The sequence below is a fragment of the Rhamphochromis sp. 'chilingali' genome (genome assembly GCF_963969265.1).
Source record: "Rhamphochromis sp. 'chilingali' genome assembly, chromosome: 17".
NCBI classification, from domain to species: Eukaryota; Metazoa; Chordata; class Actinopteri; order Cichliformes; family Cichlidae; genus Rhamphochromis; species Rhamphochromis sp. 'chilingali'.
Window position 1 is genome coordinate 12,870,388 of NC_137944.1, and position 21,377 is coordinate 12,891,764.

General features: G+C 39.4%; 1 protein-coding gene across 1 annotated transcript in view; it reads left to right on the plus strand.

Annotated features, from left to right (window-relative positions):
• The window catches only part of csmd2 (CUB and Sushi multiple domains 2), a 296,524-nt gene that overhangs the window by 212,664 nt on the left and 62,483 nt on the right, over nt 1-21,377 (plus strand). The window contains exons 37-43 of the mRNA XM_080862285.1: nt 1,600-1,696; nt 2,360-2,464; nt 2,619-2,737; nt 5,278-5,347; nt 7,208-7,324; nt 8,348-8,557; nt 10,176-10,364. Coding sequence (XP_080718411.1) covers nt 1,600-1,696; nt 2,360-2,464; nt 2,619-2,737; nt 5,278-5,347; nt 7,208-7,324; nt 8,348-8,557; nt 10,176-10,364 — 907 coding nt within the window. The remainder of the gene's footprint in view (nt 1-1,599; nt 1,697-2,359; nt 2,465-2,618; nt 2,738-5,277; nt 5,348-7,207; nt 7,325-8,347; nt 8,558-10,175; nt 10,365-21,377) is intronic.

The following is a 21,377-nucleotide window of genomic DNA, read 5'->3' on the forward strand; positions in this document are numbered from 1 at the left end:
CCTTTTCCTTTCCCGGGAGTTAATTCAGTTTGCATATTCTTATTCTGCGATGTGTGCGTGATGGAATCTCATGGAACCTGGGCAAGGTCCCTGTGGATCTGCCTGGCAGAAAAGTTTTTAGGCTTATGCTTCAGCTTCTGTGCTTAATAACCTCAGTGGCGTCCCTCAGCTATTAGCTCCCCTACCTCAGCTGACTGTCCTTGCAGGTCAAATACACAACATGGCCCAAAGGCACACTTAGCATGCCACACTTCACGCCAGCATTTGTTTGGAGGGGAAGTAGACCAGAAATAACAGCAGAGAGCTGACACTGTGTAATCCTCCAAAAGGTAAACAGCACAAAACTTACATATGCATTTCTGACTTTGGAGGTACAGTCAAATGATAGTATGCCATCATTTTTCTTTGTAATATTTCTACAGAGAGAGACACATTTGCACATTTGCTACACGGTCACTGCAAACTTAAGAGAGTTTACGGCTCTGTATCTATGTCTCTGCAGCAGAATCCTGCCCCCCTGTTCCTTCTCTTTTATGCAGACATCTTTTTTCTTGTTGCCTTCCATTGCTCTCCTCCACCAGCTCCCCGAAACACATTAGATTGGAGTGTCACGATCTAGAAGAGAACTTAAAGGAGCGAGGTGCCTTGCTGGCACATTTGCTGTGGCCCCCTAATGAAAGATCAATCTGTGATCTGCCTCGTCTCTCCGGGAGCCCGGTGCACCAGCGCCCCTACAGCCCCCTTAATTGGCTCATATCCGATCTATAACCATCAGAAGCAGAGAAGACAGCAGAGGAATGGACGTGAGAGGGAACAAAAAAGGGGAGGATGGGAAGGAGAGTGGGGGGAAAAAGAAAGGACAACAAAGACTGAGGAAAACAAAATCCATTGTCAGTTTCATAGAATTTGGCATGTTTTACTGTTTTTTTTTTTTTTTTCTGTTTTAACAGCAAAATAAGTTTTGGTATCTAGACTGCTACTCTTATAGCATGTGGTATTTTGGTCTTCCTACTGGTCGCAACTGTCATTTGTAGATTTAGTCTCTTTGAAGAATATTCAGCATTCGCCACATGTCGCACAGTCTTCTTAATTTAAAATCCAATTCCCACCACTTGAACGCAGTCGGAAAAGGAGGCGAGTCTAATTAAGCATTGCCTTATTAATCGTGTCTTATTCTTTGGCTTTTCAGACATTTCGTGTCCTCTTTATGTATTTTGAAGTGAATTAAAAATGTCTGTATACTCTGAGAGGCTGTCGCAGCAATCTTAACTACTGTTGTTTTCTCTGGAACCCCAGTGAGCTGTACATAGAAATATCTTTTTTTCATACTTGGACTATTAATCACTCTGCAGGGTTATGTTTTTTCAGGCCTTACCCTAAAGGAAGAGTAGATATAACCAAATACCATGTTTTTAGTCCTTGACTTACAGTAACTAGCTTCACATACTTTCTTTCGTTCTAATTTTCTTGCCCATAATCCTCCCAGATCTGCTCCCTCATCCCTCTCTCTTTCTTTCCTTACTGTTTTTTTTGGTCTACATTTCACTAATTGTGTTCCTCTACCGCCCCCTCTTTCTCCCTGTCTGTTCCCTGCCTCAGATCCAGGTAATCAGCTTTGTGACAGAGCAGAACTGGGATTCGCTGGAGGTGTTTGACGGAGGCGACAACACTGACACCATGCTTGGCAGCTTCTCGGGTATTGCCGGATATGCATTTCTATATATCCCTTTATTTTCCTCAACGTGTCTAATGTGTGCAACCTTGGACATAAAACATATTTTGAAAACAGCCTCATTACTTTTCACAGAGCAGAGCCTGCAGTCTGGAAGAGATATTGTGTTTACTAACCAAAGCATAGATTTCTTTAGAAAAAAAAAGATGGCTGCCACATGTAGCTCAGTTTCAGTTCTAATCTGGTACAAATCTTGCTGCCTTTGGACAAAGGTTATGTTATTCTTTGTGGAGTTGAGGCAAATGTTTGTTTACAGTATCTTTGCGACTCCTGTCAGAGCGAGAATGCAACAACAGGGAACTTATACTTGGAACAAGACCAAAAGTAAATGTTAGATCTGCCCTGAAGTAAAGAGATGACAGAAAAGTGGCACACTAGTTTGAGTTGCTAATATCAGGTTACAGTTTTTTCTCTCTTTTGGAACAGTTTTTGGTTTTTATCATCTGAACACTTGCTAAAATATTGGAATAAATTCTCTATTTGTGAAAAAGTCAATGGGTCGTACCATTGTGCCGCTAACAGACGCGCTTTTCAGCTGTTTGCCAGCAACTCACGCATAGTTAGTTATAGTGAGCAGCTATAGAGGAGATAGCATTCCTGAACTCCACTGTTAATCTTCTCGCAAAGGCACGACGGTCCCAGCTCTGCTCAACAGCACCTCCAACCAACTCTACCTCCACTTTTTCTCTGATATCAGCGTGTCTGCAGCTGGATTCAGGCTGGAATACAAAAGTAAGTGGTGTGGGAAAAAACATGTTCTTCAAACAGTGGTTGTTTCTTCTGAGAGTGACATTAAGGTTTATTTGATATTTTCTCTTGTTGTAATTTGATATTTCTTTTTGTTTCTCCCTCTCCATATTTTTGTTTCCATTCATCATCCACTTAGCCGTGTCTTTGACTAACTGTCCAGAGCCTGTAGTTCCTATGAATGGTATCAAGGTTGGAGAGCGCCTTCAGATGAATAACGTGGTGTCATTCCATTGTGAACCAGGATATACGCTACAGGTAAACTCTCCAACTTTCATATAGTTCTGTCATGTATGACCATCGAAAATAAGCTGAATCTCACCTTCGATAGTGTCTGTCTTGTCAGCCCTGCTTTTGTTCACTTGCTTGCTCATGCTGCAGTTTTTTGTTTTTTTTTACGGCACAAGAAAAAGAGAAACAGAAGTTGAATAGATGGACTTGGTCTTCTGGCTATTTTAGTTCATTTCAATTTTTCTTGCAAGTGATCACTTTTATTCTCTATAGTCTGTTGCAAACTTGCAATAAGGTAGGCAGTACCCTGGCTTTGGCTTTAACAGGTGCCATGTATGGGTTCTGTATTATGTTCTGTAAAAGCCAGATGACTAACTTGGAAGTAAATCATGACCAATATAGGATTGTAAGACCTATACTGATGACTGACACTAGTGATTTAAAAAGCCAAGCTCTTCTTCTTCTTTATTTCAGAGACAAAACGGATTTCCCCAACGTGTATTATGTGTAATTGTGTATTTACTCATTTACGTTATATCTGACTCTTATTGGATCAGCTGGTTGTTGTGTTTTTGGCAAACGTGTATTGCCAAGAATAGTGGACAGTGTCAATTCAACTATTCAATATCACTTCTCATATCATGGTTCAAGTGATTTTCCTAGTTCTGCTTTCATCCACTGGCCATGATAAATGCTAGCAAATAAGTAGCCACAATAGCTAATATCAGCTGATGATGAAGAAAAATGGTACTAGATAGACTTAAAGTCAGAAACTTCACACAGACAAGAGTGAGACTTAAACACACAAATTCATAATCAGATTATTTAATAATGTGATATATTAAATGGCACTGAAATGTGTGGGACTTTGCAGTGTGCATGACATTGCGCACATTGTGATATACTGTCTGATTTGTGACGATAACATTAGCAGCGCTAGCATTATCAGTATTCCTTTGGTAAATAGAAACACGGTGGCGCAGAATATAATTACACACTGCTGTGGCCGAGTGTTATATTTCAGTTTCACTGACACAAATAGAACTGTTTTCTAGATGAAGAGCTGCCCTGATTAGCACAGCTGTCATCTGTCTTACCTTCTGCCTTCTTACCAACTTGCTGTCACAGAGACGGTGGTGCTGCCGCCAGCTAGGGCTGCAGACACATTTAGTCACAATTGGCTGCATAACACCTTACGACCAACAGTGAAGCTGTGTTGTACATTCATAAAATGTAAGTAATATCTATAAGCAAGAGTTACATTTCATTATGTAACTTACTAGTTTTGTAATTTTATACCTCTAAACTTCCCAATAAGCTTATAAGAAAGTTACCATCCAAATTCAAAGTAGGCATGTTGACAAGTGTCCTCGGTTTATTAGCTATAATATGAAGGCCGTGACGCTTGTGTGCTGAGAAATCAGAATTCTGTATTCCCTTCAAAAAAGTGCTCCTGAAGTCATCTGTCCTTCAGGAGACAGATGGTGACATCGGAGGAGAACACTGGGTACAGTAGTTCACACAAATTCTATTTGTACTCCATTGAGACTATGTGTCTCTGTCAGTTTTCACTCCTTGTTCTCACATTAAAATGCCAGGTTGGATTTACGTCACCCCTATTTTCTCACTGGTTGTGCTTAGCATTTTCCTTTCAGTAGACTTCATTCAGTAAGCTCGATTGGTCCGGTGGCAGTGACGTGTTTCCCTAAAATTACCAAATTTCCAAAAAGGTTTTGGGAACAATGTGCGAACAGTCAGCTTCACAAGGATTAACAATATTTTTTTGTGTGTGTTTATGTTTAGCATTGCTCATCAGATCACATTATTTTTATCACTGAGGTCTAATAAATAAATTATACAGCATTTCTAATTAAATTTGTTTTGTAAATGCGTTCTCCTGTGTTAGTTCACTCTATCAGCTGGCAGACTGCTTTTCCTCTGCTTTTACACCAGACATACCGAGTCATGTCCTAACAAAGATATCCTGTATAGCTGTGACTGTGCATAAAACCTATCCCCAGCTTCAGGATTACTGTTCTTTCAATGCTGAACAAATACCTTCGTAATAAATGTTATAGCCACAGACTTCTGAGATTTTGTTCTAAAACATTGAACATTTGAAGACTTCTAATGGCCTGGCTGTCAGGGTTTGTCTGATTATAAACAGTCTATTTTGTCAGTCTGTTATGTTCCAACATGCACATGTGACATTTTTAAGCCATTTTCATGACAATTTTCTAAGAATTGCGTTAAGTGCTTTTAAATTTTCTGAAAAATGCCAGTTTTTCATATTTGGCTTTGTAGAAATGACTTTGAATTTTTCCGCACTCTTTCCCTGTCTTCTTCTTGCTCTGTATGATGCTCTTTATATGCCACTATTGTTCTCTGTCACTTCAGATGGATTTAGTCTTTTAGGCACCACATGAAGTCATGCAGAGAAAAGCAGCAGGATCAAATAATTGGAGCAACAGATGAGTGACAGTGGAGCGAACAAGTTAATTCATTGCCTGCTCTTTTTTTCCCTGTACTTTTGTCTTTGTGCATGTGTGCATGGACGCTTCTCGCAGGGGAACTCGCACATCACTTGTATGCCTGGAACTGTCAGACGATGGAACTACCCACCTCCTCTCTGCATAGGTAAAAATGCCTTTCTTTACTTGCTCCTTGTGTCCTTGCCCCCTCCTGTTTGCTTCCTGTGTCTTTTCTAAATACCAGCTTTTTCCTTTTATTGGGGATCTTTCGCTTTAAAAGAACAGCAGCCAGGTGATTCAAAGTATTTGAAATGAATTACTTTATTATTAAACAGTATAGTGCAGATGACAAAGTTCCTCCCAAGGTTGTTCCCAATCAAAAATCATTAAAACAAGACAGCAAAAGAAAAGGTTATAGTCAGTTGTTTGTCTTTTTGCTTGAGGCTGTGCACGCTTTTGCACTTTTAAAGTGAATTTATATTGCTACCTTGAAAGCTGAGCGAACACGCTGAAAGTAACTGCAAAAGCTCCTCTCTTTAAGTGTTTCCTGTCTGTTAGAACACCTTGACAAAGTGGTTCCACTTATTGGAGCAACCTACTATACCCTAATTAGTTCCAACTCACACCATGATTGGTTGAAGTCGGTGGGAGATTCATCGTGTTTACAGGCATCAGCAGTTTCCTGATTACCTCAGGCTTTCACTGCTACAGGATTACATTTAACCCTTCACTTGTTCCTTGCAGAGACACAATGATACATCACCTTGATTTTCTCTGTTTGACACATAGCCTGTTTGTCCCATTCATTTCTTAATCTTCCCCCCTATGTTTGCCTGTTTCCCCCTCCCAACAGTGCCTCTTTCATTCTTTTTCATTGAGTCAGCTAATTCTTTTACCACTAGCTGCAGTATACTTTCATCTCGGCGACATGATCTCTTGCTCTTTTCATCCTCTTTGATCTCATCACCTTTTTCCTCTAATTATTTCCGTGCATTTTTTAATCTCTTTTGAGACTTAGTCCTTGATTTCAATCAAAGAAATGCTTTTATTGAATAAGCTGTTTAACATAAAAGGAGGAAGATGAAGAACAGCAAAGTATACCATACTTGGCACCGCTAAATCACATATCTTGTGATTAATAAAAGTATGAGGTGGCTGTAGAGTTCATTGGTGGTTGAGATACCCTGTCCAGTTGCTGTCATCTTTAGATGTTAAATGTTTAACACATTTATCAGTATTTTTTAAGTTTATTTTGATATCTTTAACATAAAATACATTGCATTTTATCGTTGCTAATAAGATCTGTAAATATTTTGACTGGAGTGAAAAAATTGTGGCTTTAAATTCATTTTCACCTCTGTTATGCTTCAGTAAAAGGATGGTCATCCTTTTTTTTTTTTTTTTTTTTTTTTTTTTTTTTACATTTTGACAACTTTATTTATGATTTTCCAATATGAAAAAAGTGCAGAAAAATATAACTCAAATTGCGATTACAAATACTGCCCTTGTAAAACTGGTTGCGCCACGCAGTGGCAAACCAGTTGGATGCAGGAGAATGTGTAATCTATGGGCACAAAAAAGAAAGAAAAAAAAAGTACTACCATGTGAACAAGGCAAAAAAACAAACAAACAAAAAACAAAAGCCACCAAAAACAAAACAAACAAAAATAGAATAAAATAAACACATAAATAAAAGGGGGAGGCTGCATTGTGCACAGTTCTTTTTGGCTTGCTACAGATAGTGGGTGGCATTAAAGAAAGAAAGAGAAATAAACCCAAACACAGATAAAAGCAGTATTACATCATACTTCAGTAAATGACAACCAGGTTTTGTAGTATTTACTTTGGGACCCTCTCAAACTGTATCTCAAGTGCTCTATGTTCAAGCACCTCATCACCTCTCTCACCCACATCCTTTTTTATGAATCTGACGACTGAGCAGATCATTGTTTTGTAAAATAGTTGTAATGTGGCTGAATCACTTTTTTGCGGATGTTAATGAAATGCTTTGTCTGGACTCTGCCAGCTCAGTGTGGTGGAATTCGGGAAGAGATGGAGGGCATGATTCTCAGTCCCGGTTTCCCTGGCAACTACCCTAGCAACAGTGACTGCACCTGGAGAATCTACCTGCCAGTTGGTTACGGTGAGAGACATGAGAGGCTCTTGCAGCATGTCACGCTGGCATTTCTACACTAAAGAACCTTTAATTATGCAACTTGTAAGGCTGGACCGTGGAGTGACAGTGTTTATACATGTAGATTTATCGTGATAATGACAGTCGTGTCTGGAAGGCTCTCAAGAGGTAGTCTAAAATAAATGCAACTATCTGGAGCCTTAGACTAAAAATAGTGGATAAACATTTTTGGGGAAGTTGGCCTTGATTAAATTGTGTTTCAAATATTGCTGAAATGTGTAGCATTATACACATACAATGCTATATTAGTTATGCTAGGTGTGGCTAACACTAATGGAGCTAGCACCATTAGCCCTTCTTTTAAGCGTGCTAGCTTCCAGAATGTTACACAGCCTAAATACGACTATTCTTTTCTACATGAAGGTATAATAGAACTGCATTGGTTCATACAGCTGTCATGACAACTTCTCAGGAATAATCCGCACTCATATTTCTGGTGGGGATAAGTGAGGGCAGCATTTAGCTACTCGCACAAAATAGGGGTGCTCTCATACTTTTTTTAAGTAAGTATAAGAGCACCACAATCTACTTTACCACATTTACCTTTTTGATTTCATGGATGAAATGTGCAACAGCAGTCTGGCAGCAGCCACCTGACAGCAGTCACCTTAACAAGCTGCTTCCTATTCACTCAAGTAGGTTTCTGATGTGACTAAGCTACAATACAAATCCTTGAGTACCAGCATGCGTAAATCAGCTCCCCTGTAAAAACAAAAATAAAGGACATTCAGTGTCATTTCATTTTTGGCATTTTTTTTTTTTTAGGATTTTTGTTTATTTCTGGAATAATTGTAAACAATTGTTTTCGCCTCGTCCATTCACTCTTGTCAATTGAGTGCTACGGCTGAATTGCAACCATTTTCTGCACATAATAAGAAGCGGAATGACTCGCCTACTTTAACTTTGATAGTATTTTTGGGAGAACAATGCAATTTTGTTTTTTAATGGCCATTATCTATTTCTTATAAACAGGAGCCCACATACAGTTCCTCAACTTTTCCACTGAAGCCAACCACGACTTCCTCGAGATACGCAATGGGCCCTTGGAAACAAGTGCTGTCATTGGCAGATTCAGTGGCCAGGATGTTCCCTCTTCCCTTCTCACCACCTCTCACGAGACCACAATTTATTTCCATAGTGACCATTCGCAGAACAAGCCTGGCTTCAGGTTTGAGTACCAGGGTAGGTATCCAAATGGCCTTTTAAAAGATCGGGAGACTAAAGGTGGGATATAATCTGAACTTTTGGATTATGTCTGAGAAAGCAGACTTATTATATGCTTTTAATACTAAAAATAACAACCAAAAAATTTTACCCATTGCAGAGCTGGGCCAGTATCAATATTTAGAGCTACTTTGTTCTGCACGCGTTACTCCAGCACCTGTGGCACTTTTAGGCTGCTTCAGTCCATTTTTCCTGTTACTGAAATGTGATTCAGCAGAGGAGTGCCGAATGCACGTATCAGAACTAATGCAGAATATCAGAGCTATTTTGCGTGAATTGAAGCAATTCCAAAATCAGTATAAGAGTGAAAGCCACAGTGATGAATTTCATCTTGCGGAAGGAAACGAATCAATCATTATCTTCAGGAGTGTTTACTTTTATTTCAGCAAGTACACTTAAGTACTATTAGTGTCGCTTCAGTGTGAAATTTATTCATGTAAAGCCATAACATTACTGAATTAGTGCTATAACTGACTCTGAAGAACTAATCAGCGCAGAGAGGCAGCGAATTCCCCGGATAAATAGCTGTATATAAAACTGCTGATCACTTCAAAGATTGCTTTAGCATGTGCCAATAAAAGGCTTCATTGCATATCTGCACGTCTGCAAGGAATAAATTCCCCCGGTCCGCAAATGCAACAGGCACACTAAGTTTGTGTTTTGTGATTCAGCAAACGAGCCAGCAAATTGAAAGGTAGCATTGTGCATTTACATAATTATGTGTACATTAGCATATAAATTCAAGCATTATATTTGCAAATACCAGCCCTCCCCTCCCCTTTTTTGCAATATTTGCATGAGTTATCTCCTACAAAGAGAAGCTGTGATCCATAGAAATCAATTCCTTTAGTCATATTTATATTCGTGCTTTTCAAGGCTCACTGCTTGCCCTGGTTTTGTATCCAAAAGGAAAAAAAAATAGGAATAAGAAAAGTAAGAATTATTTACCCACGCTACCTCTGATGACTGCATCATACTCCTCTGGTACAAGTCAAACCTGCCTTAGGCATTTTTTTTTCCCTCCTCTGAAAACTCCTGTCTAAGAAGGCGGAGGGGGATTGATTGATTGATTGGTAATTTATTTCAACATGTGAACAATATACAAGTACATTTAGAAAAGAAATGAGAGAAAAAAAAATATACTATACAAATTACATACAAAAAAACATTCTGATTAATTTACATGTTGAAAGGGATGAGGAGGAGTGAGTGGGAGGTTGTGCCTAAGGAACAACAGACACATGATGAAGGGGAATTGAAAGTGGGAAATAAAAATAGAGGATCCTCCGCTATAACAGTGTTGTTGTCTGGAAGCTGAGTATTCACACATTAAGGCAAGTCTTTAGTGGTTTGAAAGCTACTGTTAGCTAACTTCAGACAGTAAGAGAAAAACTATTTGAACATCCATGCGGGTAGCGTTCACAACCACAGCAATCATCAGAACAGTGAGCCTTTAGGAAACGTACTTTCCTGATCGACTTTGTTGATGTGAAAATAATATGATTCTCTGTTTAAGTTTCATAGCTGTATGAATGTATCTAGCTTTAATCGCAAATTTCTCTTCTTTTTCCCTTAGCTTATGAGCTACAGGAGTGCCCAGATCCAGAGCCTTTTCGCTACGGGGTGGTGGTGGGTGCTGGCTACAACGTGGGCCAGTCTATTTCCTTCGAGTGTCTGCCCGGGTATCAGCTGACGGGACATTCCATCCTCACCTGTGAGCACGGCACCACCCGCAACTGGGATCACCCTTTCCCTCGCTGTGAAGGTAAGTGATGCGAGCAAACAAGAGGACAGCTGTGCGCAGAACTAAACGAATAAAAAGATAACTTGCTTTTAAAACTGTAACGTATTGAACTATTACATCATTAGAGCAAAGTGTGGCCATGGAGATAATAATTATCTATTATGAATAATGTAATTAAACTGAATTATTATCCCCTATTAATGAAGCAAAGCACTCCTCAGCGAAAAATCAATACCGCGCTAAAGAGAAGCGGAGACAAATAAAAGATGAATAAAAGAGAGGCTCTATTGAAAGGAAAAGTAATGGATGCTGTTCTTTCGCCTCGTCCTTGACCCACATTCTTGCGTCGATTATTCAATAAGGCCAGCAAAATTACAGAGAGAGGTGATGGCCGTGACACTGGAACTTTGAATGGGCGAGCAGGGAGATAAATGGGAGTGAAAGGAGGAGCAACCGAGTGAAAAGGCACCGGGAACGGGAGATAGAGTTTATTCTCGCACTCGTGCTATTTTCTTGTATGTGGGCTTTTTCATGAGTCACGTCCAGTTTGAAGCTGAAAGATTATTTCCAGGGACCTGAAAGAAAATTATACTTGCATGTGTGCGCGATATGCTTCTTGTAGTATAATAGAATTCTTATTCTAATTATGTTAATGGGAAGAATTAGTATTGTTATTATTCAAATACTATTGCATTGTCCTATGATATCAGTACTTAGTATAAATGAACTGTTTATTTTTGTAATACTGATAGATAAAGCATTTAATATGCTTCATTTCATTCTGGCTTAATGCAGTATTTTCACTAATGAATACTACCCATTAAAATGCATATATGTAGTAATCTGTATGCATCCATGCACTCAGTATTTTGTGTATTCATGTGTACTCAAAGTGGGCATATGCTTGTATGTGAAGATATGTGTTTGAATAAGTCCTGACTGTTGCCGTATTTCACTTTTGCCCTGATGCTGTGGCCTGGTTTGTGGTCTGATGAAGAGGTTAGAGATACCTCTGTTTAATGGCATAAATGCACCTGTGAACTGAACCACACTAATGCCCAAATAACATTCGGTTTAATGCTAAAACAGCAAGAGTTCAGCTATTAAAGCTGCAGACAGGTCATTCTAAAACACAGGGTTTGATAAGGAATGCTTCCCGTAGTCCCTGTTTGCTTCACATAAAGTGACAATAAAATAATAGAGCAATAAGCTTTTCCGTCTCAGGGTTGTGCGCAAACATGCAGATTGTGGTTTCCGTGTGTCTTTGACCGTGCGCGTGTTCTGCTCTTGTTGAATTTGTTGAACAAACACACGAGTGAGCGAAGAGAAGCCCATGTTTTATAACCACTTCAATAATTGCAGGCTATTTATAGCATACTTGTGTAGTGCATACTTGTCGTGCAGACTCTGGATAACTGTCAGATGAAAACCCATCAGATGCAGAATCAATCCAGGACGAATCACTCAGTCCTGAAACCCCCAGACTACCAGACTCGTCTTCAGGGAGCGCATAGAGCAAATCCAATTCTGATTTATGTCCATAACTCTGTTCTTTCTCCCGTCCATGCTGAAGGTTAGCTCGGTATGCGTGGCAGTAGAGGCATAGCATATTGAAAATTAATAACACGTAAAAAATACTCTTCTCAATGGGTATAAATGTTACTATTTAAATTTGACTTCTTTTTGTTATTTTGCCTGCACTAGCCCACTTTGCATTATTATCATGTCTCAGAACTAGATATTAACTAGATATTTGTGCTCTTGTTTGGTCTCTTTGTACTTTTTATTTAGATTGTTTTTTTATTTTTATATGGTTACAATAAATAAAATAAATTCTATTAAAATGATATATGTATATCAAATACTTGAGAAAAACACCTTTTTCAGTTTAACCCTTTTGTCTATGAAAAAAATTAAGTCTGCAAAATAGAAAAAAGGACTTCTGTTATTAGCATCTCTATTAGTACCACACTAGATCGTTATTATAACCATAAAGCACTTAGTAATCCTTTATTTCAGTTTCTATAACTGTTCCTTTAATATCCTTGCCATTGCCACCTATACTAAGTTGTACATGAATTAAAAGCTTAGTATGCTTTGTCTCCATAACTACCCATTCTTCATTAATAGCAAATAGCACTGAAATAAGCTCAAACACAAGGCTGCTATTGCTACTAGGCAACAAGTTACTCTAGATTAAATATAGCTTATTCCGGTCTTATTTATAACTGACCAGTAGTTTGACACTTATTAACCCACACATGTAGATGGATATAGAATAAATATAAATATAAATAAGGCTTTATTATGAACATGTTACAATAGTGCGAAAACGACAGAAAAATATAAACAAAACAATAATCCTATTAAATTTATTCAATAGGCAAGGCAAGTTTATTTATATAGCACAATTCAACACAATTCAACAACAAGGTGATTCAAAGTGCTTTACAGAGACATTAAAAACAAAAACAAATAAAAAGCATGATTTAAAATTGATTAAAAAACAAACAAACAAAAAAACAGTAGATAAAATCAGAACAATAGATAAAATCAGTAGTTAAAATTTAAGTTTTGAAATTTAAGCTTAAAAGTGTGGATTTGGTGTTTTATTCAAATGCAGCTGAGAACAGGTGAGTCTTCAACCTGGATTTAAATAAACTGAGTGTTTCAGCTGATCTGAGGCTTTCTGGGAGTTTGTTCCAGATATATGGAGCATAAAAGTTGAATGCAGCTTCTGCGTGTCGGGTTCTGACTCTGGGAACTGATAAAAAAACGGATCCAGATGACCTGAGGGATCTGGAAGGTTCATACTGGGTCAGGAGGTCACTGATGTATTTTGGTCCTAAACCATTCAGAGCTTTATAGACCAGCATCAGAACTTTAAAATCTATCCTCTGACGGACAGGCAGCCAGTGTAAAGACCTCAGAGCTGGACTGATGTGGTCCACTTTTCTGGTCTTAGTGAGGACTCGAGCAGCAGAGTCCTTTACAGATTTTTTAGGTAGACCTGTAAAGATGCCGTTACAGTAATCAAGCCTGCTAAAGATGAATGCATGGACTAGTTTTTCCAGGTCCTGTTGAGACATCAGATCTTTTATCCTTGATATATTCTTAAGGTGATACTAAGCTGATTTTGTTATTGTCTTAATGTGTTTTTCTAAGTTTAGGTCTGCATCCATCACTACACCCAAATTTCTCACCTGGTTTGTGGTTTTTAGGTGTATAGATTGAAGTTCTCTGGTGACCTGTAATCGTTTTTCTTTGGCACCAAAGACTATTACTTCAGTTTTGTTTTTGTTTAGCTGGAGAAAATTGTGGCACAGCCAGTCATTAATTTCCTCAATGCATTTACCAAGAGCCTGTACAGGGCCTTGGTCTCCTGGTGACATTGTGATATATATTTGCGTGTCATCTGCATAGCTGTGATAGTTTATTTTGTTGTTCTTTATAATCTGTGCCAGTGGGAGCATGTAAATGTTAAACAGAAGGGGTCCCAAGATGGAACCTTGGGGAACTCCACATGTGATACTTGTCTGCTCAGATGTGAAGTTACCTATTGATACAAAGTATTTCCTGTTTTCTAAGTATGTTTTGAACCAGTTTAGTACAGTTCCTGAAAGACCTGCCCAGTTCTCCAGTCATTTGAGTAATATGTAGTGGTCAACTGTATTACAGTTTTTCTCAAATGCTAAAACACATGTCACAAACGTTACCACCAGGTCCCCCAATGTCCAAACACAACACCCTTCTCTAAAGCTACATAAACACAACCACACCTTCCCACTGCAAAACTCAAACTCCCACACCAAGAGAGCAGCTCGAAGCTGTCAAAACTGTAAACACTATACACAGCATTACACACTACAGCAAAACAATTGAAAACACAATGCTCAATTTGTGAGAAGGTTCTTTGTTTCATAACTGCCAATGCATATTTTAGAAACTATACAGTAACGGATCGTCGTAGATCTCTGCAGAGGATTAGGCATTTAGATTTGTGAGTTTCATATGAGTAGTATAAATCTATAGAAAATCCTGCATGTACGTACACTACTGTAACACAACTCAATGCAAAAACAGAATCTATTGCACACAACAGTAATCTTGAAAACATGAACAGGGTGTGAAGTTTTTTTATTTACGTTATTCACACCACACACACACCACAATCGCTGTGCGGCATCATGTCGCTGAGCTGTTGCTCGCATCTCGTCCGTAATGATGGTGCGAGGTTGTCTTGCTCTCCCTCCTGGACCTTCTCCTCTCCCATGTTGGCCTTCTCCTCTTCCTCGTTGGTCGCTCCTCTTCCTCCTCTCATTTGAACTCCTCTTCCTCATTGGCCTGCTCCTCTTCTTCCAGGGCCAGCTCTTCTCCCTCCTCTGCATCAAATTCCTCTTCCCCTGACTCTGCCTTCATCCATTGTGCTTGTTTGGAATCTTCAGCATACTGTGCTCTCTGAACTTGCTTTTACATGTGGGTACAGCATTAGCAACAAGTGTCTTCAATTTTGAGTCATTGTGTGTAGTGAATGACGCCAGGTGTGTTCCCTGTGTTCAAAGATTGGTGACTGTGGCAAGCATTTTGCATCACATGGGCTTTCATTTGAGAATATGAGCAGAGTTGTTTTGCAACATGTGTTTTAGCAAGGAAAAATGTGTTTAGATTTATGAGTACAGAGGGTTGTGTTTTGTGACTTGTGTCTTCATGTGACATGTGTTTATGGTACTGGAATATGGTGGCTACATTTAGTAAATGTGTTTAGACTACTGGTCATTTGGGTTACAGGATTGGCTTTTGTGTTTTAACATTTGAGAAAAACTGTAAATGCTGCACTGAGATCCAGTAAAACTAAGACTGACATTTTTTCCACTGTCTGTATTCAGACATATGTCATTAAACACTATAGTCAGAGCAGTTTCAGTGCTGTGGTTCTGTCTAAAACCTGACTGGAAGGCATCGTAGCAGTTATTCTGTTTTAAGAAGTAATTGAGCTGTTGAGAATCTGCTTTTTCAATGATCTTACTTAAAAATGGGAGATTTGAGATCGGCCTGTAGTTGTTCATTTGTGTCTTGTCAAGATTGTCCTTTTTCAGTATAGGTTTAATTACAGCAGTTTTTAGTGGCTCTGGAAACACACCTGACATTAAAGAAAAGTTGACGATCTGTAACAGGTCTGACTCCAAAGTCTTTGAGACCTTTTTGAAAAAACGTGTTGGCAGGACATCTAAACAGCAAGAGGAGTTCAGTTGACCTAAGATGTCCTCCAGGTCTTTGCTGTTAATAGGGTGAAACTGTTTGATGGTGTTTAAACAGTTTTTCGGTGGACACAGTACATATTCTGGATCTGCTGTTGATGTACCAATTGCTTGTCTAATTTTTTGGATTTTTTCTGTGAAGAATTTGGCAAAGTCATTGCAGGCCATGGTTGAATGAAGTTCAGCTGCCACTGACACAGGAGGGTTTGTTAGCCTGTCAACTGTAGGAAATAAGACCTGAGCATTATGACTGTTTTTGGTGATGATGTCAGAGAAGTAGGACCTCCTTGCATTCCTCAGTTGTAAATTATAATTGTGAAGTTTCTCTTTATAGATTTCATAATGAACCTGGAGGTTTGTTTTTCTCCATCTGCGCTCAGCTTTCCTACACTCTCTTTTTTCATTTTTCACCAGTGTGGAGTTTCTCCATGGAGACTTTTTCCTTCCAGAGATAACCTTCGCCTTAATGGGAGCAATAGTGTCCATTACATTTAACATGTTAGCATTGAAGCTATTGACGAGCTCATTGATTGAACCTCTGGACAGGTCAGGTGTTAATGGGAAGACCTGGTTAAAGATCACACTACTGTATTCAGTTATACACCGTTTTGTGATCACTGTTGTTGATATATTTGTGTGGCCTGAAATTTTACTTTCAAAGAAAACGCAGTAATGATCAGACACGCCCACATCAGACACAGTAACCTTTGAAATGCTCAGGCCCTTGGAGATCAGTAGGTCAAGAGTGTGTCCTCTATTATGTGTGGCCTCTGTTACATACTGAGTCAGCCCAAAGTTGCCCAGAGTGTTACTCAGGTCTTTAGTCCCTTTGTCCTGAGGGTTGTCCACATGGATGTTAAAATCCCCAACAATAATTACACAGTCGAAATCAACACAGATCACAGACAGCGGTTCACTGAGGTCACTAAAAAAGTCTGTGCAGTATTTGGGAGGCCTGTAAACATTAAGAAACACAACTTTGGATGGGGCCTTCAGCTGTAGAGCCACATATTCAAAAGACTGGAAACTTCCAGGAGATAGCTGCTTACATTGAAATGATTCATTAAATAAGACAGCAACCCCCCCCCCCCCCCCCCCCCCTCCTCTCCTGCTCACCCTGGCCTCACTGATAAAACTGTAGTTAGGAGGGGAAATAAACAGTAGGAAAAAGCACAAACTTCTCCCCTCCTACCTTAAATTCTACATTTTGCTACATATATATTTGGTTCCATAACCCCAGTAACATGCCAAAACATATCCATATTTAAAGAAATAGATGCTCATGCACATATACACACATATACATAAACATGTATACACACACATACCCTTAAATGCATGCATAGACATGCACAAATCAAAGCCCCCCCCCCCCCCCCCCCCCCCCCCCCATGCCTTGGAAAAACCATATCTTGTTGTTTTTTTAAACTGGCTCATGCAGGGACACGTTATTCTGAGGCTGGCTCCTTTGCACACCTTGTGAATCTATTACTGCTGCAATTAACAGACCTTTTTCTTAAATGAACATAAAAAAATAACTGGAGGTCTGTTGAGATACACAAGGCCAGGTCGAACCATTGCCTCAATAAGTGACTTTAGGCATTTTCAAATTTGTCTCTCAGCAGACTAAGTGCTATAATAATGCTTTAAACAAAAAACTCAAAAGAAATTGCAGGGCAGCAGAAAGGAGATGGAGGAAAAATAAAAATAATATCAACCATCAAATATTTTCCGAGCAACTTAAAATGTACAATAATACATTAAGGAAGTCAAGAAATTCATACTTCGCCAAAATAATCAGTAATAACAAAAATAATCCCAAGGTCTTCTTTTCCACCATAGATCATTTATTTAACCCTGATTTTAAAAGCTCCAAAAGAACCCCCACAGACTCGCTCTGTGAGCAGTTTGCAGACCACTTCAGGGGAAAGATCAGCGCCATCAGATCTGATATTTTATCTAATCGCGATATGATTGTAAACACATCTGAGGGCTCGATTGTACCTGAGGAGACACTGGACAGCTTTGTCCTGGTTAATGCTGAGAACTTTCAGAAGGTTTTCTCCACAGTGAGACCCACCACATGTCTTTTAGATCCAATCCCTTCTTCACTCTTTAAAACACTTTATGGATTTTTTGAGGCTGAGCTTTTATACATGATGAATTGCTCTCTTCAGTTGGGTGTCTTCCCTGCTGCCTTTAAAACGGCGGTGGTGAGGCCCCTTCTGAAGAAGAGCAATTTGGATTGTAATGATTTTAATAACTACAGACCTGTATCCAACTTACCATTTTTAAGTAAAGTCTTAGAAAAACTTGTTTTTACTCAGATTACTGATTTTCTCAATGATAGACAGATCCTGGAGATATTCCAGTCTGGATTTAGGGTGAACCACAGCACAGAGACTGCTCTCCTAAAGGTTTTAAATGATCTTAGATGTAACTGGGACGCCCAAAAGCTCTCAGTCCTGGTGCTACTGGATCTAAGCGCAGCCTTTGATACAGTAGACCACGCTATTCTTTTAAACAGACTAAAACACATGGTGGGCCTCTCTGGTGCTGTACACAACTGGTTCACTTCCTATCTCTCTGACAGATCTTTTATGGTGAGTATGGATACATGCTCCTCTAAGATCCATGAAATGACATGTGGTGTGCCTCAAGGGTCGGTTCTAGGCCCTGTACTTTTTAATTTGTATATGTTGCCTCTCGGCAGTGTCATCAGGAGGCATGGAGTGAACTTCCACAGTTACGCTGATGACACGCAGCTGTACATCTCCGTGTCTCCTGATGACACCAGACCAATGGATGCCCTTTTTAACTGTATCTTGGATATAAGATCTTGGATGGCAGAAAACTTTTTACAGCTTAACCAGGACAAAACTGAAGTTTTAATTGTCGGTCCTGAGGCTCAGAGAGAGAAACTCTTGTCTAAATTAGAGGCATTTTCACTATGTCCTTCGCTACAAGTGAAAAACCTGGGTGTTATTTTTGACTCTGAGCTTGGTTTTATCCCACATGTTAAACATGTAACCAAAATTGGATTTTATCATCTAAAAAATATAGCCAGAGTCCGCCCTATTCTCTCTCGGGCCAACACGGAGATGCTGATGCATGCTTTTATTACCAGTCGCATTGATTACTGTAATGCCCTGCTCTCTGGTCTTCCTAAGAAGAATATTTCAACTTTACAACTCTTGCAAAACTCGGCAGCTCGTGTGCTGACGAAGACCAGAGGGCGGGCCCACATTACACCGGTTTTAGAATCGCTGCACTGGCTCCCCGTGTGTTTCAGGATCGATTTTAAAGTTCTTTTATTGGTTTTTAAATGTCTTAATGGTCTTGGGCCTTCTTATCTCTCAGATCTGCTTTTACCATACGAACCCTCGCGGACCCTGAGGTCCTCTGGTACTGGCCTTTTGATTGTCCCTAAAGTCAGGACACATACTCACGGAGAGGCAGCTTTTCAGTGGTATGGTCCTCGTCTGTGGAACAGCCTGCCGGAGGAGCTCAGGGCCGCAGAGAACGTACATGTTTTTAAGAACAGGCTCAAGACCCACCTTTTTAATTTAGCTTTTACTTAGCGTTTATTTATTTTTTATGCTTATTTATTCTATCCTGTTATTCTATTATTAATTTAGGATTTACCTAATATTTCTTGATTTTATTCTTATTCATTTTTTAATCTTCTTACTCTATTTATATTTATATTTATATTGTATCCTGTTCTTATTTATTTTATCATTTTACCCTGTATATATCGTATTGCGTCATATCTCCAGTGTTTCCTCGGAGGGCGCTCTCTGCACCGGGGCTGTTATTGACCGTGGCTGCTGGTCTCTGGGGTCCTCTCAGCCTGGTTGGGGGGCTCCTTGGCCTCCCTCCTGCTGTGTGCCCAGCCCGGAGGCTGCGGTCTGTGACCGGCTCCCGGTGCAGACGGCTCTCTGTTATAATGTTTCCTCACTTGGCTCATGCGAGCCCAGCCCAATTTTTACTCTTTAAGTGTGCGCGTGTGTGTATGTGTGTGTGGGTGGGGGTGGGGGGATATATGTGTATTGAGAGTGTGGGGAGTGAGTTGGAGGGTGGGGTGGGCTGCTTTTAACTATGTAAAGCACTTTGTGCTACATTTTTTCTGTATGAAAAGTGCTTTATAAATAAAGATTGATTGATTGATTGATTAAACTTCTATATTATTATGACCCAACAGCTTTCTAGCTGGTAAAGGATCCTGTCAATTCTCATCTGTGTGGGTTAACATGTGTGAATGTTGTAATAAATTAATAATGTCCAAGGCCTCGCTTTAGATGGACTAACCTTTTTGGAGTTAAAAAGATTTCATTTAGACTCATTTGGACACAATTAATTTGTTTGATTTGGTATTAAGACTGACATGAGGAGTTCCAACATGTGAAGTTTTGGCGCTAATACGCTGCTGTTTTCTGTTTTTTAAGAGATAGTCGACTGAATTTTTCTCTTCTGTTCACGCCTGTTCAACTCCACAAGCAAACATATACTCTTCTTCACACAAGTCTTAAGTAGCTTTACAGTCAATGCGTCAACCGGAGGTGCAACTCCATAGAGTGTCTGGGGTTTAATCAATAGGCCTGATCGATAGCTCATTTAACAGGTGATGCAGCAGCAGAAGGGCCTCTCCGCTACAGGAATACAATTGGCAGTTTTATAATGTGAACACGCGGCCCACAACATATAACCTGAAAGACAAACGCAAGGATAAAACATGCAAGGGTGTGTCCTCAAGCTGAAAACCTCTTCTGGGTTGATTCCTGCACTACTGCGATTACTACGCTCTCTAAATTTCTGTGCCCCACCACAGTGAATATGAGGTTTCCATTTGCCCACCAGCACGATTGTTCGGATCTCCTTGAAGGGATATTTAAAATATGTCTATGGATGGCATAATTTGAGGCCAGTTACAGGGATGTGTTTGCAGATAACAGTCATTTAAAATTACTGGCTGGTCTGTGACCATAATGAGATCCTCTGCTAGTAACGTAATAAGTGCAGCCACAAGTGGTAATGCTCCTAACTAGCATGTTGGAAAAATGGTTGTAATGTCTTGCAGCCTTAATGGAAACTGCTAAATTCATGCATTTGAACTTTGTTAAGTTTCTGGAATCATGGAAGCATATAATTTAACTGTTCTGAAAAGGATTAATACATATACAAACTAGAGGTTGCAGGAAGTGACGTATACAGAATAAGGTGGTTAATGATTAAAGTTTGTGCACATGAAAGCCTAAGAAGATATTTAAAGAAGAACTGGAAATGTTTCAATAGAAATCTAGGTTTAAACGGGAATTCATTATTACTAGATCAGAAAGTGAATGGTGTTATAAAAGTGTTTTAGGTGTTTTAGTCTTTTAAAAAAAGAGTAAGCGAGATAGAGAGTGTTCAGATTGCGCAGTGATTGTGTTTTCTTCTTTGGGCTTGGTAGATTTAATACACATCAAAACAACAAAATTACTGGCAGAAATAATATGGCTTTTTTCAGGAAGCTAGACTAGATATATTTTTATGCAATGCTGAGCTGTGGTTAGAAATTCCTGGGGACTGTGAAGGATTTGTTCATTTCCAAAGCAAATGAAGACATTTATGTGATGCAATGAATAGTGGTTGAGTGTGATTTACTGTTTGTGATTGTGCAGTTGTTTTTTTTCTTTTGTTGTTGTTGTTTTTTACTCAAGGGTATCAGGCATGTATCGACGTGTGGGGTTCTAGTGTTGCCAGATCAGATCAGTGTACACGCACTTGTAACCTT